The following is a 26,531-nucleotide window of genomic DNA, read 5'->3' as shown; positions in this document are numbered from 1 at the left end:
CTAAATGGTAACACCCGAATAAGTTTTTCAACTTGTTTAAGTCGGGGTCCACGTTAATCAATTCATGGTAGGAAAGAATTCGCCACGAAGGCGGGTCGCGAACCAAGCTGGATCCGCTCCGCATCATGATCAGAACCTTACCTCGGTGGCGGGTATGCTTAGGACCCGCACATACACCGGCCGCGGACCAGCAACGGACTCATAAAAACCCTGGCTCATCTGGCCCGGGTCCATTTTGGACCCGTTTATCTTATTTTCAAAATAAGATAAACTAGTGTTAGTTTCCTATTTTATCCTAGTGATATATCACTAGGCCCTACTACAGCAATATAAGCCTAAACTTATGCTTAGGCAATGCATATTTACAAAATATGCATTGCCTTGTATTTTTAAACTAACAATATTGTCAATAGGCAGAAACAAAAAATGGACAATTCACTCTATAAAGTAAATACATAATATACAAATATATAAAGTGGGGGCAAAAAAGTATTTAGGCAGCCACCGATTGTGCAAGTTCTCCCACTTAAAATGATGACAGAAGTTAAAATGATGGCACAAGTCTGTAATTTTCATCATAGGTACACTTCAGCTGTGAGAGACAGAATGTGGAAAAAAGATACTGCTAGTACCCTCAATAGGCACATTGGTGTGAGATGAGTTGTAGTAATGTCTGTTTTGAATTTTGCAGCGCCCCCTTAAAAGCACCTGAGCATTAATCTCCATACAGAATGTACAGTACAAAAAGGGGTTTTAGAGGTTTATTTTCCCTTAAAACATTCACAGCACCCAGAAATACAAATATAACACAAAACATTATCAAAAACGTTAAATAAAATGCTGTCACTACCCCCAATAGACACATTGGTGTGAGATGAATTGTCTTAATGTCTGTTTTGAATTTTGCATTTTGTCAAATGTGACAAAACCACAGCGCGAATGACATTATCAACTGTTACAAAACATTAGCTTATGTACTTTAAAAACATGAGCTGATGCACTTTATTTTTCAGTGTATGACCCCGAACGGGACAAGCGGTATTAAATGGATGGATGGTTGTTTAATTTGTATTTGTACAGGTGCAAATTCTGCAACAACATATCCAGCCCTAATACAGCTAAAGTGCACAGTATTATAAGTATGACATAAAATATACTGTTTGGAGTTAAGTCCTTTTTAGAAAGAAAAAGTTAAAAGTACAATAGAAGTTTTTTTTTCAACCACCAATGTTTTAAATACAGTATTTTTACAATATGTAGTTGTCACTGAAACACTGACGAGGTAAGAAACACAGTAAATGTAATTTGAATACAGTTTGGTGCCATCCAACCGCAATGCACGTCAGTTCAGCGTAGTATTGGTTTGTTACTCCCTAACTTTTACACATGCGTAGACGTGTCTGGAGGTGGATGTGCCAAGAAAACACTTTCTGGGAAATTGTTAGAGAAGCTGGTGTGGTAACTGGGGCTGCTACAGCTGGAGTGGTGCCGGCCTTTGGAACCGGGAGATGTGATCGCTGAGAGCTTTTGGGCCTGGCATAACTTCTGGATCAGGAAATGCTTGTCTCGACCCTCCTGAACAGCAAAAGAGTAAAACTGATTATTCCAGTTGACATGGACTTTAACAGCGCTATGAATTAAAACAAGTATATCCACCATCCCTACACTGAATTCAGTACTCTTATAGGCACCATCTGAATTCCGTCGGTACTACATGTATTGATTCACGTAAAATCAAGCTCTGCCATATTTTGATAACTTTGTTTCTTGTGACGTCACGTCTGGTTGCAGACTAAACACCTTTGGCCAGAAAAAAAAAGGCACTCAAGCACCATTTGTTTGCTTGATAGAAAACATCCATCCATCCATTTTCTACCGCTTATTCCCTTTTGGGGTCGCAGGGGGGCGCTGGCGCCTATCTCAGCTACAATCGGGCGGAAGGCGGGGTACACCCTGGACAAGTCGCCACCTCATCGCAGGGCCAACACAGATAGACAGACAACATTCACGCTCACATTCACACACTAGGGCCAATTTAGTGTTGCCAATCAACCTATCCCCAGGTGCATGTCTTTGGAAGTGGGAGGAAGCCGGAGTACCCTGAGGGAACCCACGCATTCACGGGGAGAACATGCAAACTCCACACAGAAAGATCTCGAGCCTGGATTTGAACCCAGGATTGCAGGAACTTCGTATTGTGAGGCAGACGCACTAACCCCTCTTCCACCGTGAAGCCCATTGATAGAAAACAACTCAAATGTAAAGTGAGGCTTCACTACTCCACATTGTGCAGGCTTGATGCTAATTGGCTTTGCCATATACATGCTACTGATTAGGATTAGAGATTTCAACACCTCCAAAATTAGTTATGAAAAATACAACTAATTGTATTTTTGCCTACTTTGTCTTGTTATATTCTTAATTTACTGATATATTGTCATTCCCATTGTTTTTATTCTTTTTGTAATATTTCTCTATTTTGTTTCCTTTTAAACCCCCATTATTTACTTTTTTTTAATTTTTTTAATTGATCTCAACTCTGTACACTGCAGCTGGAATTTTAATTTTCCTGAAGGAACTCTCCTGAAGGAATCAATAAAGTACTATCTATCTATCTATCTATCTATCTATCTATCTAATTTGCACGTTACATTCAAACACCATGTGTGTAATAAATACTTTACTTACAGTATAAAGACTTTATAGGTCGCAACATGAGACTAGACTGGCACATTCAACTTAACAGCAAAGGCTAAGTCTATATACTACTGCCATCTAACGTCTTAGAATGGCAACTGCATGCAAAGTTTACTATCTAATATTTGCAAACAAGACAAACAAGACTGGACAGCACAGTCATCATCCATCCATCTATTTTCTACCGCTTGTCCTTCTTAAGGTGGTTGGGTGTGCTGGAGCCTATCCCAGCTGCACTGGAAGGTGGCGTACACCCGGGACAAGTCGCCACCTCATCGCCAACACAGATAGACAGACAACATTCACACTCACATTCACAAACTAAGGCCAATTTAGTGTTGCCAATCAACCTGTCCCCGGGTGCATGTTTTTGGAGGTTTGAGGAAGCTGGAGTACCAGGAGGGAACCCACGCAGTCACGGGGAGAACATGCAAACTCCACACAGAAAGATCCTGAGCGCAGGATCGAACCCAGGACCTTCGTATTGTGAGGCAGACGCACTAACCCCTGTTCCAACATGCTGCCCACAGTTAACATAATCGGCTTATTTTTAAATGTTATATTAAAAAAAAATATATTATTATTAAAATATTAGCATTAATTAACGCACACAGAAGTACCGACAATTGGCATTGTTTTGTACCGGTATCGATTCCCAGGTAACATATCGGCCTAAATGTGAAAGGTACCCATCTCTATTAATTACACATTGGCAATGGAGATCCAACAAAAATCAAATACAGAGGCACCTTGTTTCATGTACAGTATGTCCAACTTTTTATGTTTTTTGTTGCATATATTTGCAAAAATGTTACCCCGGGTTTTTGTATATTATCACACTTCAACAGCTCGGTCATGTAGATGCTGCCTCTTTGCTAGGTCAGCATTGCAAATGAAAAATCTGCAAGGATAAATAAAGGTTAAAGTTAAAGTACCAATAATTGTCTCAAACACATTAGGTGTGGTGAGATTGACCTCTGCATTTGACCCATCCCCCTTATCCACCCCCTGGTAAGTGAAATGAGCAATGAGCAGCAGCGGTGGCAACGCCCGGGAATCATTTTGGTGATTTAATTCCAACCCTTGATGCTGAGTACCAAGCAGGGAGGTAATGGGTCCCATTTTTATAGTCTTTGGTATGACTCAGCCGGGGTTTGAACTCACGACCTACCGATCTCAGAGCAGACACTCTAACCACAAGGCCACTGAGCAGGTTACTAGCATATGATTCTTTGAAATCGAGTACTCAAACAAACAACCCCAATGTAGGTGACTCAGTTTTGGTGCTATTGCTTATTTTAAAGCATATTTATCATGTTATTTTTGTAGCATTATAGATCTGTATTGACCTGCACCAAGCCAGCGTGGAAGGTGTAGGCTAATAACCAGCATGAAAAGTACGCCAAATGGCAGAAACATGCTGAGGCCTTCGTCCAGCAGTGGACTGACAACGGCTGATGATGATGAGATCTGTATTGAATCATGCTTTTAACTATTTTCTATTAATTTCTGTTTTGTCTTCCGCTTTTTTTTTTCAAATGAGATACGGACTTTTATATTGCAGTCCTACACCCAAGCAAACTACACCCACAATAACAAAAACATTTTAAAATATAAAATCTTGGTTTCTTATCAGTCTTATTCATGCATGATAAAACCAAGATGATTAACCCTCCAAATAACTCAAAGTACTCACCATAACAAGTTGTTCTCTTAGTTGCTCAATAACTCTCTTGTGAGCTCCAGCTAGAGCGATCACATAAAACATAGCCAAACTGTAGCAGAAGAGAGAAAAATATACACAATAACGTCACCAGCGTTGCAATTATTATACATTTAGACACATTCTGATGCGCCCACAAGTCCAACTTACCATGTACAAACAAAAAAGCTAACAGCAAAGGCCTCAGATGAAAGAATATAAAGTAGAGTTTGGAGCCCACTGGGTAGCTTAGAAACAGCACTCGGCAGAACCTCCCAAGAAGTGGTGTAGTTTACAAATGGTCCACACGCCTGGGAACAGTTTATCCTGTGCAAACATAGAAGGATGAATACAGTAGGTTTCCAAATCGTGACTAATAAATATTACTGTTCAAATAATGGATGGATGTATATATATACTGTATATACTGTGTATGTATGTATGTATGTATGTATATATATATATATATATATATGTATATATATATATATATATATATATATATATATACACATATATATATATATATATATATATAATTAATAATTAAAATTGTCTGCTTTTCCCTAGGACACAAATGACTTGATTATATTCAGTTAAGTGTTATTTGTGAAACAATTCATGCACTAATAACAAAGCAACATGAAGTCCCTCCAGGATTTCGCATTTTCGCGATCAGGCCAACTCACACAAATTCAACAAATCTCTAATAATTAAGAGCTTCCCCACAACTTTGTCCAATGCCCACAACTTCCCTGCATACTTTGCCTAATAATTTTTTTCCCTGACCTGAGCTTAAACATCTGTCTAATCAAAACGTAGTTAGTTTCTTCTGTGGACAATGTAGGAACACAAACAACAATGTCTAACAATACATTAACTCTTTGTTGCTCAACCAACAACATTGTTGTCCCTATTTGTAGCTTAAACGTACTTATTGTGCCTGTCTACAGCACTAAGCGTTTTGGAAAATCTATATAAACATATATTTCGACATTAACATGTGTTTGAATATTCCTTTGTGGTTAGAGTGTCCGCCCTGAGATCGGTAGGTTGTGAGTTCAAACCCTGGCCGAGTCATACCAAAGACTATAGAAATGGGACCCATTACCTCCCTGCTTGGCACTCAGAATCAAGGGTTACAACTGGGGGTTAAATCACCAAAAATGATTCCCGAGCGCAGTCACCGCTGCTGCTCACTGCTACCCTCACCTCCCAGGGGCTGAACAAGGGGATGGGTCAAATGCAGAGGACACATTTCACCACACATAGTATGTGTGTGACAATCATTGGCAATTAAACTTCAACCTTTATTTATCCTTGCAGATTTTTCATTTGCAATGCTGACCTAGCAAAGAGGCAGGATCTACATGACCGAGCTATTGAAGTGTGATAATCTTTCATTGAAACACCACAATTTTTGTTGGTGAATGAGCTCTCACTTACCAACAAAAATGGATGTGCTTCTTTCTGTACTCATACTGTATTATTGCTTGTGATGAATTAAAACAGTACAGGAACTTTACAACAAGCTCTGAGTGTGTGCTTTTACTACTATGTAGTGTTTATTTTTAATTATGTGCGGTATAAAACTAGTAAAACATCAATGCAGTACTTGATGTCCCATTTTTGTTGAAATCATGTGCTTTTTGAAGTTAAGGTTACTAGGAGCACTTTAAACATTGATACAAATGCATAAAATCACAAGTCAATTCAATGTTAAAAAATAAGCCTTAAAACATTGCAAGTTTTGCCGCAACTTCTGGAAAAAAACAGCTGCAAATTCAGGCATTTTAGGTTGCAACAAAATCCTGGAGGGACTGAAAATGAGAGTAAAAATATTTAAGCGCTCACTGTGCTACGCTAACAATGACGGGGACACAAGCCAAACTCAAGCCGATCAGGAGCACACCCAGGAAGAAAAAGTTAGAGCTGGAAGCTCTGAATGAACGTGTAGCTGGACGGCAATTTTTCATCAGTGACACCTGGTAAAAGAAAGAAATCAATACATTAACAACAGAAAAGCACAGGCTACAAAAATGTGACAACGAAAAAACAGGTTTTCTATCCGACTTATAAAAATAAAACATAAGTAAAACTAAATTACCTTCTTAATGTAAAACATAAAGAAGTACTTGATTGTGCAGATAGCAGGCAGCATAGGGGAGTAGAATGTACCAATCCAACAGATAGTCTGACCATAGACAATCTCAAGAACATTCTGAGGGATGCCAAACTCCTGCTGACCCCACCACTTTGCAAGGCCACAGTCACAAAACTTCACTATCAGCCTGAGCAGGATAAGTGCAGGATATGATTGACAATACCAATATAACAAACAAGTCTTGAAAAATAAATTTTGTCATTTGGATACAATTTTGAGATTCAGACTTTTGACGCACTTTCTGGGAAACTCCACAAAGATGGTGACTGCCACAATGATGATGAAGTCAAAGATGGTGAGCTTGTACATTTCCTGGCCAACACGTGTCTCCCAGCACTGTAATGATAGTTACGGCACTGTGACTTATGCAAAACATCGTTTTGAAATGTATTTTGTGACTTACTGAGTATAGATAATGGTTATAGCCGCAGATACAAGGCTCCTCTTGACATTTAGTGATCTGAGACCACAGCGAGAAGAGTAAAACTCCAATACTGGTCAGTCGCATGAACACACACCTAGGTAATAAAAGAACAGGTAAGAAATAATTGAATGCATTTGGTAAGGCCAGTATTTCACGTTACGACACACCAATGCTGCGAATGCCCACATACACTATAAATGCATGTTGGTACAAAAACCAAAAATAACCCACAATTGTCGCTGAAATTGATTGAAACTAGCAAAAATAAAAAAATGCACCAAAATTAAAATTTTTGCCCAAAATCGAACATAACAAAACAGTAGCCCAAAACCAAAACACCAAAATAAACTATTCTGCCAATTTTTGTTACCATTGCATTTATGGCTATAACTGTGTAGTAAACTAACTAAAATGAAATAAATGCAATTGCACAAATTACACAATATTTATTCTTTAAAGAATAAACAATTATATACCGATACAAAACTTAATTGACCACTGCTATCCCAACGTAATAAAATAAAAAAATAATTTAATGCATTTACATATATTTATAGTAATAAGATAAATATTAAATAAATAAAAAAATAAAATTAAAATAATGGATAGGCCGGAAACTGAATTGCGCCAGAGACCTAGTCAACAAGGAAGTATAATGTGTGTTCACACATTATCGGTTTTAATGGCGGTTCATTGCGTTTTTGAAAGCACCGTGAACCGTGTCCCAACAATGGTATCACAGATCTCTCCGAAAGGCGGTGGTGTCCTCCACCCTCTACTCCGCCACAACCGCAATACCACCGTGTCAGATCGTGATGCTTCTGTTTAACTCTGTCACCTCTGTGTGCTAACTGTAAAGTCCAGGATGAAAATGTGACTGGCTGAATATGCCGGTGTTAATACAGTATTATCACAACTCTTGCAGTGCCAACACAGAGGCTTCCGTTCTTTACACGGTATAAGCGTTTTGAACGAGATCCATTTCAAACTGCAAAGAAAAATGTAACATGTTTAATATTTTGAGCGGGTCGCTGCAGTTCTCAGGGTTTACGGCGAGTAAATTCCGGATGGCCAGGGTTTGGGTACGGTCTTTGGCAAAACATGGCGAACTGCCAAACCGCCATCTAAATTGGCAATGTGTGAATGCCACTTCACAACTCTTGCAGTGCCAACACAGAAGCTTCCGTTCTTTACACGGTATAAGCGTTTTGAACGCGATCCATTTCAAACTGCAAAGAAAAATGTAACATGTTTAATATTTTGGGCGGGTCGCTGCAGTTCTCAGGGTTTACGGCGAGTAAATTCCGGATGGCCAGGGTTTGGGTACGGTCTTTGGCAAAACATGGCGAACTGCCAAACCGCCATCTAAATTGGCAATGTGTGAATGCCACCGAGAGTGGGTTGTTTCACTGCAGCAAAACCAGATAGTCATTAAACATGGACAGCAGGGGCGGTACCTCTGGATTGGCAAACTGGGGTAATGGTTCCTCTATTTAAAAAGGGGAACTGGAGGGTGTGTTCCAACTATCTCAGGATCACAGTCCTCAGCCTTCCCGATAAGGTCTATTCAAGTGTGCTGGAGAGGAGGCTACGACGGATAGTCGAACCTTGGGTTCAGGAGGAGCAGTGTAGTTTTTGCCCTGGTCGTAGAACTGTGGACCAGGTCTTTATTGCCAAATTTGGCCAAGCAGTCTAGATGTGTTTTGCGGACTTGGAAAGGGCGTTCGACCGTGTCTCTCGGGAAGTCTTCAAAAAATATGGAGTATCGGACAGCCTGATTCTGGCCGTCCATTGCCTCTACGATCAATGTCAGAGCTTGGTCCGTATTAAAGGCAGTAAGTCGGACCCATTCCAGTGAGGGTTGAACTCTGCCAGGGTTTCCCTTTGCCACAGATTTTATTTACAACTTTTGTTAACAGAAATTCTAAGCACAGTCAGGGCATTGAGGGGATCCAGTTTGGTGGCTGCTTTTGGTGGAGGATGTGTTCTGGTTTGGTTAGCAGTTGAGGGTGAAGATACTGGAATGAGAATCAGCACTTTCAAGTCCTAGTCCATGGTTCTCAGCTGGAAAAAGGTGAAGTGCCATCTCCGGGTTGGGGATGAGATCCTGCCCCAGATAGAGGAGTTCAAGTGTTTTGTTGACGAGTTAGGGAAAAGTGGACTGACACTGACAGGTGGAAAAGTGCAGCGTCTGATGGGGCCTGCACCGTATATCGATCAGTCGTGGTGAAAAAGGAGCTGAGCCAGAAGGCAAAGCTCTCAATTTACCATTCGATTTTCATTTCCATCCTCACCTACGGTTATGAGGCTTGGGTTAAGACAGGAAGAACAGAATCACGGCTACATGTGGACAAAATTAGTTTCCTCCATCGGGTGACGGGGCTCTCCCTTAGAGATAAGGTGAGAAGCTCTGTCATTCGGGATGAGCTTAGAGTAAAGCCGCTGCTTCTCCACATCGAGAGGAGCCAGAAGTAATTCCAGCATCTGGTCAGAATGCCCCCTAGAAACCTCCTTCGGGAGGTGTTTAGGGCTCGTCTAACCGGTGGGAGGCCACAGGGAAGAGCCAGGACATGTTGGAGAGACTATACCTCTTAGCTGGCCTAAGAACGCCTCGGGATCCCCTGGGAAGAGCAGGAAAAAGTAGCTGGGGAGAGGGAAGTCTGAGCTTCTCTGCTCAGGCTGCTGCCCCAACGACTCAACTTCGGATAAGCGCAAGAAGATGGATGAATGGACTAGTTTCCTGGCACTGTGTCGTGCGTTTTTTACGGACATGTAGGGTAACTGCGTCCCAAGATTAAAAATTAGAAACATCAGTTTTGAAGTGTTTAATACCTGATGAGAGTGAAGCGGATCTCGAAGGCAGGTGAGTAGTCCTCGTAGTTAATGACGACTGAGAACAGGAGGGGCGTAATGAAGTTAGCCAAGGTAATAACAATTGATGGCAGATACTCATTGATGAGATCCACAATAAAATTATCCTGCAAACCAGAAAAATGGACAAATGTAAAGAGACATGCTCCAAAAGTTAAAGATATAACGAGAAGAAGCATGTATTTACCTTGACCTCATTCAACTGCGCTTCCTGGGAGAAGACCGTGGCAATGTAAATGCAGTAGAAGCAACCGGCCAGTACAGCAATGACAAACAGGTTTAGGATGAAGCGTAACAGATAAATGCGGCATTTCTCCTTGCGGGTGCGATCTGCTATTTTCTGTTTGATCCTCTCTTCCTCCAAATCTGTCTGAAGTTTAAAAAAAAAAAAGCATAAATTGAATATGTCTCACTCAACAAAATATGTCTTGGAAATTTGTCAATTAGATCAAACATAATGCTAACTAGCCTTTAGTTCATAAAGCAGACTGCTTCTCTTTAGCCTTGCAACATTCCCATTGGTAATACAAAAATCCCAACCGGCAAAGATTTTGTTGCAAAAACTCTGGAAGCGATCCTCGTCCTGAATCAGGCTACGTTTGAAACCAGTAGCAGACCTGGAAAAATAAAGTCTCAAAGTCACTTTGACCATTTTGAACACATGCCTTTTAACGCTTTTGATTACCTCTTGACAATCCAGATGAGACTAAGTAAGAGATATGTAATAGTGACCAGCAGGTAAGCAAGAGGCAAGTTATAGGTGATCCTGGGGAAGTGGATTTTGTCCGCCTTGTAATATCCATAAAAGAGATAGGTCTCCTCAAGAAAGCCCTGCAGAGAAAGCCGATTTAGGCCATGTCTATAACAACATGGATATTTGAAAAAACGCACATTTCCCTCAATCCGCTGTTAAAGAAATCTCTTTTCTCGCGACTGAAGTTTTAAAATAATCTCTATGCATCTCAAAACACTTTGACTGGCTGTCATGCACATTTTGGCCAATCAGTAGCCTGAAAAAGCAACCACAGCTAATTTGGTTGCATGTTGTAATGGGGGCCATTTGTGGATCGCAGCTAATTGTTTAACGGCCCGTAGCGCATTCTAAAAAAACTTTTAAAAAATAAAACATAAAAAAAACATTAAATGGTATGAAAAAGTTGCAGTGTTTCTTTTTCTCTAGTTATTGTTTTAAAAAAGAATAATAAATACAAATCTATTTTATAAATTATTGACTTGTTCAAGGTTCCAATTACATCACATCAAACATTTCACTTAGAAAAAATTTGGGGGGGGCAAATACTGCATATTTTGTGTTTTTGCCATAAAAAAACAGTGTTGTCGTTGACAACTTATAATCGACGGATAGATCTGAAGTTGATCTAAAGACTTGAGTGTTGAAAGTGAGAAATATATATCTATATATATAAATATATATATATATATATATATATATATAGATATATATTTGAAAACAATGTATGACTTACTTTTAACACTTTCAAATAATTTGATTGGGATTTTAAACTCAATGTTTTTATGAATTATTGACCTATTTAAGGCTGCAATTACGTCACATCACATATTCCACTTTCAAAAATATATTTGTGGAAAATTGTGTTTTTTGCCATAAAAACCAAAGTTGTGTCTTTGGCAATTTATAAGAGACGGATAGTTCTGAAGTTGATCTGAAGACTTAAGTGTTAAAGGTAAAAAACAAAAAAATAAAAAATGTACGACTTATATTTAACACTTTTATGAGTGGGGGGGCCCCTTTGGATCGCCAAGAATTTTAGGAAGATTTTCTTTTTTGATTGTTGCTCAAAAAAATAATGACTCAATGGGGTTATGAATTATTGACCTATGTAAAGCTACAATTATTTCACCTATCCCAGCTGTACTCTGGCGTAAGGCAAAGTACAACCTGGACAAGTTACCGCCTCATCACATAGCCACCATGGATAGACAGACTACCATTCACACACACATTCACACAGTAGGTCCAATTTAGTGTTGCCAAACCGTATAAAATATTTAAAAAAGATTACTTGTATCAGGGGTGTCAAACTAATTTGGGCTCTTTGCATTTTCTTTTGTATAATTATTTGAATGAATCAAGTAAGGTTTATGTGTTTTCCAAAACACCATATAGAATGTGAGATATAACAGGATAATGCATACATTTATCATTTCTTTTAAAAACGGTTACAAAAAAGTAGAACCCCAAAAATTTACTGTGGGACTCCATTTTTATGACTTAATGGGGTCCCTGGGACAATTCCTTGCACCAACACTAATGGAGTATTGATGCGCGCAAAACAGCAGCAGGCGGCTGTGGCCCGTGACCTGGTTCTAATACTAATCAAGTATCATCTCGGGGGTCAAAGTTAATTCATTTGCAGGCCGGATCTGGCCCACGAATGACACATAGGGTTTGTATCCACAGATAGACCTGAAGTTGATACAAAGGTTTGCTGTGAACGCTAAATAAAAAATTACAATTATCATATATTACTTATTTTTTTAATTTTTATGACTAAGACCCTTTTGGGTCCCGGGAACCAAACTTGAGTGGAGCCCTAGGGGTAAAAAAATAAATAAAATATATATATATACTTGAAAAATATCAATATGGCACCCGCATGCTTTTAATTTATCAGCGTGCAGCCCTCTGTGGAAAAAGTTAGGACCCCCCTGATATTTATTATAATATTTAGAATCTATTTTTCAGGGTAGTCATACTACAAACATTCAAACACCTGTGTGGGTGGGACTGGAAGCAAGGTGCATTTAGTGTCTTGCCCAAGGACACAACGGCAGTGACCTTATAAAGTGGGTCTACCTCTGCACAAAAAAAAAAAAATAAGTTGTGTTCTGTTGTTAACCAAGGTTGCACATGACACAAAACAAAAAGATGAAATCAAAGTTTTAGAAAATTTCAATTCTGTTTTTCAAAAGCTCTGTTTCAAGGCCTATGTTGACATCTAGATGAGAGGTCAAAAGGCAGAGGAAAATGTGTGTTTTTTTTTAAATACCCGTATTCATTTGAACATGGTCTTATGAACTCTGACAACAGCAGTATTCTGAGGATGAAAGTACTTACTCCACCGGACAACATATCAGTGATGTGCTCGTGAAAGATGACAAGACCTCGGCGAGCACTGCTTGGATAAAGACTACAAACACTACCTGTTGTCAAAGATGGTGACATGTAAGCATAACACCTTCTGGCATACATGTGTAATAACAGCAACACACTAATCTCGACAAAGTCAAAGTGATGGATGTGCTAACAAGCGTTTTCTCACCATCATCCAGGTCGTACGTGATGTTTCCTGAAGCGTTGGGGGAAATGATGATGGGCAACAAAACAAAGCTGAACATGAGGGTGAAGATGATCAGGTTGAGCATGACCAGGAAGCGCAAGAAAGAAAAGTAGGACACAATCCCGGGGCCAAACATCCCTTAACAAGACAAGAGAAGACACAATTACAGAGGTTACAGAAATCGGTTGGAATTAATAGTTGTTGTACCCAACCAATAAAGAGGCATGTTTGCAACTTGCTCAAAGTTAACATTTTTTAAACCAAAATGTATAAAAACTACACTACTAGCTAACTTATATTAAAGGCCTACTGAACCCCACTACTACCGACCACGCAGTCTGATAGTTTATACATCAATGATGAAATATTAACATTGCAGCACATGCCAATACGGCCGGTTTCAGTTTACTAAATTACAATTTTAATTTTCCAGCGGAGTTTCCTGTTGAAAACGTCGCGGAATGATGACGCGTGTTTGTGACGTTATTGGTTGGAGGGGACATATTAGCCCAGCACCACTTACGGCTAAAAGTAATCTCTTTTCATCACCACTTACACAGTATTTTGGACATCTGTGTTGATGAATCTTTTGCAAATTATTCAATTAATGATGGAGACGTCAAATAAGAATGCTGTTGGTGGAAAGCGGTGGATTGCAGCTGCCTTTAGCACCGAAACACAGACGGTGTTTCTTTGTTTGTTGTGAAGCTTTAACACAGAGCGGTCAAGCGAACATGTTTCTCTACGTCAACCAGCAAGTTTCTGGATGGGAAAATTGTGATATTAAGTCGGCTCTTACCGGAGACTTGAGTGGATTACGCGACCTCATCCTGCAGCTCAAAAAGGCAGGTGTGATCTTGGCTCCTCGACTTCTCTCAGAGACACTGGCCGTTCACCGCAGCCATCCGACTTTCAGGTATGACTTTATAATCTCACTAAAATACTAATAACAAAATAAGCAGATAAGGGATTTTCCAGAATTATCCTAGTAAATGTGTCTAATTACATCTGAAACTGTCCCGCTGCCGCCGCCAGGAGCCGTCGCCTTTTCTTTTTTTTAGTGCTTCACTCTAACTTTCCTCATCCACAAATCTTTCATCCTCGCTCAAATTAATGGGGAAATCGTAGCTGTCTCGGTCCGAATTGTTCTTACTGCTGATGGCTCACATTATAAACAATGTGAGGATCTGAGGAGCCCTCACACCGGTGACGCCACAATGACATCGTCTGCTACTTCCGGCACAGGCAAGGCTGTTTTATTAGCAACCAAAAGTGGCAAACTTTATTGTCGATGTTCTCTACTAAATCCTTTCAGCAAAAATATGGCAATATCGCGAAATGATCAAGTATGACACATAGAATGGACCTGCTATCCCTGTTTAAATAAGAAAATCTCATTTAAGTAGGCCTTTAAAATTGGTGGTTTAACAGCAGCCCAAGCAGGGAAGCCCAGACTTCCCTCTACCCAGCCATTTCGTCCAGCTCCTCCCGAAGGCCAGCCGAGAGACATAGTCTTCCTAATGTGTCCCGGGTCTTCCCGTGGCCTGCTACCGATTGGACGTGCCTGAAACTCTGAACCCTGGTGGTAGTGTTGTCCCGATAACAATATTTTGGTCCCGGTAGCAAAATTATTTTGATACTTTTCTGTACTTTTGTAAATATAGGGGACCATAAAAAATGGCATTATTGGCCTTATTTTAACAAAAAATCTTATGGTACATGAAACATTTGTTTCTTATTGTAAATATGTCCTTAATAAAATAGTGAACATACAAAACAACTTGTCTTTTAGTAGTAAGTAAGGGTCCTAATTTAGTCTGCTGACATACCGGTATGCAGTAACATATTGTGTCATTTTCCATTCTATTATTTTGTCAAAGTCATTAAGGCCATACACCCCAGGTTTCTTCAAAAAATACATACCGTATTTTTTGGACTATAAGTCGCAGTCTTCTCCACAGTGCAGCCGGGGGTGAGACCCGGCCAAACCAAAAAAAAAATAAATAAAAAAAAAAAAAATATATATATATATATATATATATATATATATATATACACATATATACATTTTTTTTTTTTTAGTTTGGCCAAGTCTCACCACCGGCCAAACTACAAAAAAAAAAAGTGACCTATAGTCCGAAAAATATGGTACTCATATGGTATCGGAGATTTAGTTGCAAGTACTCTCCGATACCAATACCCTCAAAAAGTGCCGTATTGGCATCAGAGCAATACCGATGAGTGAGTGATTTAACTGATTATTTGGCGTACCACTAGATGGAGCCTGCGAACCACTACCGTTTGAGAATTGCTGGGCTAGAAGAATAGCTGAATTCCGCTAAATAGAGTACATCTGGGATCCCTGGTAGGAAAATATGTAACCATGTCCTCACCTTCTATCTGGTGGATGTTTCCCCTCCAGAGCTTCAGGGAGCTCATCCACTCATGAATGTCATCTTGCAGCCTGCGGAGATATGTGTGGGTGCTTTGCCTCCACTGCATCCAGCTACTGAGCTCTGCATTTTCCTCCAGGCGTAGTGCTCTTACAGAAATCATACATCTTGGTTACTACTTACAACTTTTAAAACGCAAAGCATGTGATAAACGTAAAACTTAAGAGTAAAAAAAAGTGTTCTTACTTGTCTCTGCGTTTCTCAGCCATGGTCTTAGTAAGCTCTCTGATTGGCCTCTGTGCCATCTGACTCTTCTGTTTCTCTCCATGTCTACTTAGACTAGCCAAAGCCCATTTGCCACTGTTTGAGGAGTCAATCCGGGCTCGAGAGCTGTTCCTTCGCTTTGTGCTACCAGAGGACGACTTCCTGCGATAAAGCAAGGACTGGTAGCTGGGCAGCTCGTACAGCAAGGGGTTATTGGTGACTCTTCCACTTCGATCAGGGTAGAACACTGAAAAAAGGTGGTAGGTCATGGTTAAATGGTTTTCTCACCACAATGTAATCGATTATCTAAAACTACACGGACAAAGATAAGACCTTCTGGATGAAATTTTTGTGGCCAGATGAAACAAAAACTTTATGCTTTTTAGCCACAATATGCAGCAATATGTTTGGAGGAGAAAAGGTGAGACCTTTAATCCCATGCAAATTATCCCTACCGTTAAACATAGTGGTGGTAGTGTTATGCTCTGGGCTTGTTTTGATGCCAATGGAACTGGTGCTTTAAATGGGACAATGAAATAGGAGGATTACCTCCAAATTCTTCAGAAAAACCTAAAATCATCAGCACGGAGGTTGGGTATTGGGCGCAGTTTGGTGTTCCAACAGGACAATGACACCAAACACACATTAAAAGTGGTAAAGGAATGGCTAAATCAGACTAGAATTAATGTTTTAGAATGGCCTTCCCAAAGTCCTGAGTTAAACATATGGACAAAGATGAAAAAACAAGTCCATGTCAGAAAGCCAAATAATTTAGCTGAACTGTCCTGGGTTCAATCCTGGGCTCGGGATCTTTCTGTGTGGAGTTTGCATGTTCTCCCCGTGACTGCGTGGGTTCCCTCCCACTTCCAAAGACATGCACCTGAGATAGGTTGATTGGCAACACTAAAAATTGGCCCGAGTGTGTGAATGTGAGTGTGAATGTTGTCTGTCTATCTGTGTTGGCCCTGCGATGAGGTGGCGACTTGTCCAGGGTGTACACCGCCTTCCGCCCGATTGTAGCTGAGATAGGCACCAGCGCCCCCTGCAACCCCAAAGGGAATAAGTGGTAGAAAATGGATGGATGGATGGATGGATGGATGCACCAATTTTGTCAAGTGGAGTGGTCAACAATAAACCAGAAGCTAGCCAGAAGATTGTTGATGGCCACCAAAAGGCCTTATTGCAGTGAAACTTGCCAAGGGACATGTAACCAAATATTAACATTGCTGTATGTATACTTCTGGCCCAGCAAATTTGGTCACATTTTTAGTAGACCCATAATAAATTTATAAAAAAACAAAACTTCGTGAATGTTTTTTCTGACCAAAAAGTATGTGCTCTGTTCACTCTATTACAAACAAATAGTTGTAGAAAGTATTGGAAACTTAAGACAGCCATGACATTATGTTCTTTACAACTTGTGTATGTAAACTTTTGATCGGGACTGTATATAGTGAATTTTGGTAATCAAATTATCAAAAAAAACAAATACATTCCAATTTTGCTAAATAAATTTTTAAATGACAATCTCTTTTATTAAATTGTAGCAACCAAAATCGTGATTAATTGTGATCAAATTCGGAATAATTGTGCAGCCCTAGTCTGTTTATCCAGAGGGGTCATAATATGATGTTTTCTACATTTAAAAAACACTTTCTTGTGGTCTACATAACATATAATTGTGGTTATTTGTTAAATAATTTTGCATACAACATTTTACAGATGGTTTTCAAGCTGCTTTCTGATCATGTGCTGTTTTGTGGGCGGTCTTATTTATGTGGCTCCACTTCGACAGCATCTTCTCCCCGTCATCTTTGTTGTAGCTTTTAATCGCTTCAATCGTGAGTCTACTGACAGATATGAGTTAAAACTATACGCTACTTTGTATTAAAATGGGAACAGCACAGGACGCATGTGCATGTAGAAGCCAATCTGCCCCACAACAACAGGATAGGGTTGAGTCTTTTCTTGCCCTGATTTCGTTGTGGCTTGTGCAGCCCTTCTAGACCCTTGTGATTAAGGGCTATATAAATAAACTTTAATTTATTGATTGATAGAGGAAAAGAAGGAAATTATTGATGACAGCGTAGGGCTACAATGGCGGATTCGCGCAAATCACTTTGGGTAAATGTATACCACGTCACAGGTCAGAAAATGTCACAGGACAGAGCAAATTCAGAATAGCTCGTTTAAAGGACGTATGAAGGAAGACAAGAATGTTTCATAAATATCTCTGACGGCGCCATGCCTCCGTGGTTTGACATTTTTTGGATTTCCCCCACACCCCCGAAAGGGACAAGCGGTAGAAAATGGGTGGATGGATTTGTTTAAATCCCAAAGGCACAAGACTAGGTACTAATAGGTAAGAACAATTGGTTTGGTGTAACAGGGCCCCATTAAAATATTTGTTTAATAAAAATAATACAAAAGAATGTGTGTCCAGGTATTTTTGAACACATTCAACACTACCCTGAAAATGTTGGTCCAATAATGGTGAAATTACATGTTTATAGTGAAGTGAATTTAAATACATTTATATAAATTTTTTTCTCTGGAGACTCAAAACGCTTAACATAGTTAAACCCATTATCTACATCTTTAAGCTACATTTAAACCAGTGTGGGAGAAGGTGGGTCGAGTGGAAGTGGGAATCAAACCTCTAACCCTCAAGTTGCTGGCATGCAGCCCCAATAGCGTTATATCACTACCGGACATTGAGGAAGTGCCGTCTTTGGAGCGCGACGGAAAAACGTGTGTAAGTTTGCGAGTGCGGTGCAAGAGCTGAACCCTGCTGTTGGCGTGTTGGAATCAGACTAAAGTTAAAAAAGAGAGCATCCGACTCTGTGTGCCTCTGTTGGGACAAAACAATATTAGCAGACCTCATCGGACTGTAAGCCACAGATATAAACCGATACGTTGTGAAATGAAATATTTAATTTACATACCTTAATTTTTTTTCAAAATGGTGCCTGTAATGCGGCAGTAAAATGGCTGATCAATCAAAACAGAAAAATCATTGATGTCTTCCATCCATTTTCTACCGCTTATTCCCTTTGGGTTTGCGGGGGGCGCTGGTTCCTATCTCAGCTACAATCGGGGCGGAAGGCGGGGTACACCCTGGACAGGTCGCCACCTCATCGCAGGGCCAACACAGATAGACAGACAACATTCACACTCACATTCACACACTAGGGCCAATTTAGTGTTGCCAATCAACCTATCCCCAGGTGCATGTCTTTGGAAGTGGGACGAAGCCGGAGTACCCAGCGGGAACCCACACATTCATGGGGAGGACATGCAAACTACACACAGAAATATCCAGAGCCTGGGATCGAACCCTGACTACTCAGGACCTTCGTATTGTGAAGCAGACGCACTAACCCCTCTACCACCGTGAAGCCCGAGATGAAAACATATGGTATCCTTTTTTAATAAGGTTCAAAATATGTTTATTAGGATTCTTCTTCCTTTTACTTTGTAAACACTTTGAATTTGAGAAGTTTCTTAAAGTGGATCATTTTAGTAAATTTTTTGATTTTTTCGCTTAATCCATTCCATAATTTAGCCATTAGCGAGAAAAACAATCCATAGATCAGCCGCACCTTTGTATAAACTGCAGGGTTCAAATCTTTGTAATGTTACTGCCTTTTTAACATCATAGCCAGGGAACTACTGATGAAAGTAGCCTTCTGGCTAGGGCTGGGTGATATATCGATATATACGATATATCGCGGGTTTGTCTCTGTGCGATATAGAAAATGACTATATCGTAATATTCGAGTAGATGTTCTCACGCAGTTGCTTCTGGCGGCAGGCATTACACTACATGCTCTTCTTATTCTTTCCTGTCTTTCCTTCTCACAGACAAGCAGGCGCACATTTTTACATACGTCACACACTGTCACGTCATACGTCACATTAGTGTCCGCTCTCGCAGAGCAAAGACGTAGCAGACTGGGCTACGTTAGCTGCTAACGTAGCCGTACGAGTGGGAATAAGAAAGAAAGAAAGTGCGGATCTGGTAACAAATGAAGGAAGAATTAATTCCCAATAAAAACAGCAGGGTTTCCATCGTCAGGCTGTGTTTCTGCTTCAAGTGGGAATATGTCGAACAGACAACAGTAATTTGTCAAGAGCGGTGCTAAAGCGTTGCTATAAAAAGTAGCCTTACTGCTCATATGTGGCATCATTTGAAAAGGCACTCGCTAAAGAATGAAGAGAATTTCATAACCGTAGTAACATACCACATAGTGAAGGATAAATTCCATTTGATTTCTTATATTATGCAGCTCATTTTCATTTGACACTTAAAATGTCGCTGACAATCTTGCACTTTATGTTTTGGAAATGACTTGAATGTTTGTGCCATTACTTAATAACTTAAATAAATACACTTTTGGTCAATTGACTTAGTTGTGATTTCCCTCTCAGCATGAAAGTTTAAACGTAGCATATGTTAATGCAGTATGAACAAGAATGTTTTAATGTAGACACATAGAATCATCATACTGCTGTGATTATATGCATCAAGGGTTCATTCAAGGCCAAGGCAAGATATTGTAATATATATTGTATATAGGTATGACCTAAAAACATTGCGATATTTAAAGAAGGCAATATCGCCCAGCCCTACTTCTGGCTGTGTTTAATGATATTTCATTGTCCCCTTTGAAATAAACCAATCTCAATCTTAATCCAGAAAAACTCCACTAATGGACAATCATTCACTCCAATTTGGATGTTTTTAAAATTTAGTTTGAATTCAAAACAGTATGCCCATATGTTAACTATGCTCTTGCTGCTAATTAACTAAATCAAATTCAAATAAATTAATCAATCAAGTTTTTATTATTTACATTAAATTGATGTTTGGGAGGTTACTGAACTAATCCATTTGCTTTTTATAAAGGCATGTACGATCAAATAAAAGGGGAGCTATGATGTTTTGAAGTAAATTTTCCAAAATAAAGGTCACACATGTTTTATTGTCTTAATGGATAATCCATCCATCCATTTCTACCGCTTATTCTCTTTTGGGGTCGCTGGCGCCTATCTCAGCTACAATCGGGCGGAAGGCGGGGCGGGGTACACCCTGGACAAGTCGCCACCTCATCGCAGCTTAATGGATAATTCAAAACAAAAAAGCGACTGTTTCTCTTCCTTCAAATATTCATAGTCCACTTAATATTTGTCCTATCGCAATGTTTCAAGTACCACGGGAAAGCTTTTTTCTAATGTATTTCAAATGGTAAAGTAAAGTAAATAGCAAACAGAGCCGCCAGCATTTATTCATTTAACCGAAGGATGAAGATCATTTGATAAACTTGCATGTCACTTTGAGGCGGGCTAACATTAGCCGGTTAGCTGAAGTTAAAGGCAGCTAAGCAACGGTAACGACTAACGACAGGTACGACAGACGCAAACAAGCCTGCTGATTTAGGTTTACCTGAATCCACCTCCATTGTCCACTTTGATGATGTAGCAGTTGGCAAGTGTGATATATACCGAACACTACACTGTTTGGGTAAATATACAACTAATGTGGACGGTCCTGTCCGTCAGGAAGAAAACATTGCGACAACTTCCTGAACTCTGAAACTCACTAAAAAAAAAATTATTTTTTATTTTTGTATTTTGAAAATTTATATATTACATTTCATACCATGTTATGGTCCTATTATATATATAAAAAAGTAATAACGTAACAAAAAAAAATAGTCCATGTAAAATCATTAAATAAACCACATTTCCCACAATCCCCTGCGTTCAAACGCTGAACAGCATGCCGTGATTCTGCTTTTTTAATTAAATGTTTTACTCATAACTGCTGTCAGTTTATTTCAAACATCCATATTGTCCAAACAAACGATGCAACAAACATATATGTAATACGGATAAAAAAATTACAAGTCAATAGAAAGGCAATCTTAAAATACAAAATAAACATCGCATAACTGTCATTACTATTAATAAAAGGTACACATTATCCATCCATCCATTTTCTACAGTTTGTCCCATTCGGGGTCGCATGAGTTGTGCAAAATATATGAGAGCAGATACATGTTTGAGGAAAATCCTCTGGAAAGCAAAAAAAAAAAAAAAAAAAAAAAAACACACATAGGATTGCTTTTACAATTTTCCCCATAAAGGTTAGTTAGCTAAAAAAAATATTCAATTCACAGTAAAACAAGAGAATATTTGGAGGGCAGGAAATCATTCTGGATTTGTATAACATATATATATATATATATATATATATATATATATATATATATAGATATATATACATATATATATATATATATATATATATATATCTGTATATATGTATATATAGATATATATTATACAAATCTATATACATATATATATATGCATATGTATATATATATATATATATATATATATATATATATATATATATATATATATATATATATATGTATATATGTATATATATATATATATATATATATATATATATATATATATATACGTATATATATATACATATGTATATATATACATATATATATACATGTGTATATATATACATATATATACATATATATATATATATATATATATATACATACATACATATGTATATATATATACACATATATATATACATACACTACCGTTCAAAAGTTTGGGGTCACCCAAACAATTTTGTGTTTTCCATGAAAAGTCACACTTATTCACCACCATACGTTGTGAAATGAATAGAAAATAGAGTCAAGACATTGACAAAGTTATAAATAATTATTTGTATTTGAAATAAGATTTTTTTTACATCAAACTTTGCTTTTGTCAAAGAATCCTCCATTTGCAACAATTACAGGATTGCAAACCTTTGGCATTCTAGCTGTTAATTTGTTGAGGTGATCTGGAGAAATTGCACCCCACGCTTCTAGAAGCTGCTCCCACAAGTTGGATTGGTTGGATGGGCACTTCTTGCATACCATACGGTCAAGCTGCTCCCACAACAGCTCAATGGGGTTCAGATCTGGTGACTGCGCTGGCCACTCCATTACCGACAGAATACCAGCTGCCTGCTTCTTCTCGAAATAGTTCTTGCACAATTTGGAGGTGTGTTTTGGGTCATTGTTCTGTTGTAGGATGAAATTGGCTCCAATCAAGCGTTGTCCACTGGGTATGGCATGGCGTTGCAAAATGTAGTGATAGCCTTCCTTTTTCAGAATCCCTTTTACCCTTTATAAATCTCCCACCTTACCAGCACCAGAGCAACCCCAGACCATCACATTACCTCCACCATGCTTAACAGATGGCGTCAGGCATTATTCCAGCATCTTTTCAGTTGTTCTGCATCTCACAAACGATCTTCTTTGTGATCCAAACACCTCAGACTTGGATTCATCCGTCCACAACACTTTTTTCCAGTCTTCCTCTGTCCAATGTCTGTGTTCTTTTGCCCAACTTAATATTTTTCTTTTATTGGCCAGTCTCAGATACGGCTTTTTCTTTGCCACTCTGCCCTGAAGCCCAGAATCCCGCAGTCGCCTCTTCACTGTAGATGTTGACACTGGTGTTTTGAAGATGCCAGTTGGGGACCTGTGAGGCGTCTGTTTCTCAAACTAAAGACTCTAATGTACTTATCTTCTTGCTCAGTTGTGCAACGCGGCCTCCCACTTCTTTTTCTACTCTGGTTAGAGCCTGTTTGTGCTGTCCTCTGAAGTGAGTAGTACACACCGTTGTAGGAAATCTTCAATTTCTTAGCAATTTCTCGCATGGAATAGCCTTCATTTCTAAGAACAAGAATAGACTGTCGAGTTTCAGATTAAAGTTTTCTTTTTCTGGCCATTTTGAGCCCACAAATGTGATGCTCCAGAAACTCAATCTGCTCAAAGGAAGGTCAATTTTGTAGCTTCTGTAACGAGCTAAACTGTTTTCAGATGTGTGAACGTGATTGCACAAATGTTTTCTAATCATCAATTAGCCTTCTGAGCCAATGAGCAAACACATGGTACCATTAGAACACTGGAGTGATAGTTGCTGGAAATGGGCCTCTATACACCTATGTAGATATTGCACCAAAAACCAGACATTTGCAGCTAGAATAGTCATTTACCACATTAGCAATATATAGAGTGTATTTCTTTAAAGTTAAGACTGGTTTAAAGTTATCGTCATTGAAAAGTACAGTGCTTTTCCTTCAAAAATAAGGACATTTCAATGTGACCCCAAACTTTTGAACGGTAGTGTACATACATATATATATATATATATATATATATATATATATATATATATATATATATATATATATATATATATATATATATATATATATATATATATATATATTTATATATATATATATATATATATATATATACTGCGATGGCGACTTGTCCAAGGTGTACACCGCCTTCCGCCCGATTGTATCTGAGATAGGCACTAGCGCCCCCCGCAACCCCTAAGGGAATAAGCGGTAGAAAATGGATGTATATATATATATATATATATATATATATATATATATATATATATATATATATATATATATATATATATATATATATATATATATATATATATACATATATATATATACATACATACATTTTATATATATATATATATATATTATATGATATAAAAAATATATATAGTATATGTTATAGTAATGTATATATAATATGTAAATATTACATATATGTTATATTTTCTATTGCTGCTATGGTACATTTGTAGTCTACTTTATACCTGCATTATCCTTTCCATCCTTACCCTTTCCAACATTTGTAACTGAGCTACTGTGTAGAACAATTTCCCTTGTGGATCAATAAAGTTTGTGTAGGTCTAAATCTCAGAAATGACAGAGGTGAAATGCTCATCGATTTTGCTTCCAGAAACACACTCAAAAATAAGAACACCTGCTTCAAGAAGAAAATATCCAGAAGATGGACTCGGAGAAGCCCGGACCATAAAACCAGGAATGAAATTGACTTTATCTTGACTAACAAGCCAAAGATAATTCAAGATGTTACCATATTCAACAAAGTAAACACTGGCAGTGACCACTGTATGGTTATGTGCAAAGTGAAGGTAGATACCAGACTAGAAAGAATGAAATTAATAGCAAAATACAGAAAGCCCGATATGATCAATTTGGAAGCCAGAAAGCATGAATTTCAACTAGAACTACAAAACTGCTTTCAAGGACTGGAAGTAGAAGATACCTCCGACATTGATGAATGGAATGACAAATTCATTGACATAGTACATGAGAGCTCTATAAAAACAGCAGGGAAAGAAAAGAAAAAGCAAGAGTCCAAAATCTCAGACAGCACAAAGTGGTTAATGGAGAAAAGGAGGAATATGAAGAGAGATGGAGTTGGACTCCAGAATGTTGAATATACAGAAACATGCAAGACAATACGAAAGAAACTCCGACAAAACATGAGAAAATACAACACCCTTAAAATTCAAGAGACAATAGAAAACAATAGAAGTTTGAAGAAAACAAGGTATAAACTTGGAAGTGGAAAGCAGAAAATAACATCATTACTTGATAAAAAAAAAAGGGACAGAAATCACAGATCAAGACATGATTTTGATGAGGATTGAATAATTTTATGAAGAACTCTATCAAAGCAGTCAGTCATTGGACCTTCAATTATCCATAGACTCAGAAGAAATTCCAGACATCACATATTGGGAGGTGCAGTATGCAGTCAAAAACATGAAACAAGGCAAAGCACCAGGACCAGATAAAATTTTAATAGACACAATTAAAGAGGGGGAGGATGTCATTGATAAGGATCTGGCGAAGCTATACACAGCTTGCTTACATTAGGGGAAAGTGCCAGAGAAGTGAAAAGAAGCTAACATAATCATCCTTTTCAAGAAAGGGCACAAGAGGGACCTCAAGAACTACAGACCTATTAGCCTTCTTTCAAACATATACAAGTTGTTTACAAGAATCCTGACAAATTGAATGGAAAACACACTTAATAGCCACCAACCCAGAGAACAAGCAAGGTTTAGGAGTGTTTTTTCTACCATGGACCATATTCATACATTGAATCAGATCAAAGAAAAATGCCAAGAATACAACAAACCACTTTGTGTGGCCTTCATAGACTATGAAAAGGCATTTGATTCGGTGGAGACACAGTCGGTTCTAAAAGCTCTGCAAGATCAAGGAATTCATCATACTCAAGGACATCTACACAAACTGGACTACCTCAGTTACGATGCACAAACCAAGCGAGAAAATCCACATAAAGAAGGATGTCCGACAAGGCGATACAATTTCGCCTAAACTGTTTACAGCTTGTTTGGAAGGCATATTTCGCTCTCTGGAGTGGGAGGATAAAGGAGTTAATATCAACGGAGACAAATTTAATCATCTGAGGTTTGCAGATGACATTGTTGTCTTGGGAGAGCAATTCAGTGAAGTGGAAGATATGCTTAAAGACCTTGCAAATGCCAGCATATGTTGTGGATTGAAAATTAATATGAAGAAAAGAAAAGATTTGGCAAATTCCATGGTACCTCATGGACCTGTGACTGTTAATGGAAATGAAATTGATGAAGTTAATGAATATATCTATCTGGGGCAGAGATTTAGCCTAAAAAAAGAGTCAAGAACAGGAGATAGGGAGGAGAATTAGATTGGGCTGGTGCCAATATGGAAAACTGAGCAACATCATGAGAGGAGAAA

General features: G+C 38.5%; 1 protein-coding gene across 1 annotated transcript; it reads right to left on the bottom strand.

Moving 5' to 3' along the window:
- Nucleotides 1-748: 748 nt before the first annotated feature.
- LOC133539002 (transmembrane channel-like protein 7) lies at nt 749-21,423 on the bottom strand. The gene is made up of 16 exons (XM_061880990.1): nt 21,285-21,423; nt 15,821-16,085; nt 15,575-15,723; nt 13,164-13,319; nt 12,959-13,044; nt 10,544-10,689; nt 10,324-10,475; nt 10,046-10,224; nt 9,820-9,965; nt 6,967-7,081; nt 6,802-6,899; nt 6,507-6,690; nt 6,254-6,384; nt 4,571-4,726; nt 4,394-4,472; nt 749-1,575 (listed from the first exon to the last, which is right to left on the bottom strand). Exons 1-16 carry the CDS (start codon nt 21,298-21,300, stop codon nt 1,381-1,383), a joined length of 2,253 nt encoding a protein of 750 aa, XP_061736974.1. The 5' UTR covers nt 21,301-21,423; the 3' UTR covers nt 749-1,380.
- Nucleotides 21,424-26,531: the final 5,108 nt, after the last annotated feature.

This window comes from Nerophis ophidion, linkage group LG20 (assembly GCF_033978795.1).
Source record: "Nerophis ophidion isolate RoL-2023_Sa linkage group LG20, RoL_Noph_v1.0, whole genome shotgun sequence".
In the NCBI taxonomy this organism is placed as follows: Eukaryota; Metazoa; Chordata; class Actinopteri; order Syngnathiformes; family Syngnathidae; genus Nerophis; species Nerophis ophidion.
This window is presented reverse-complemented; position numbering and strand designations above follow the sequence as displayed.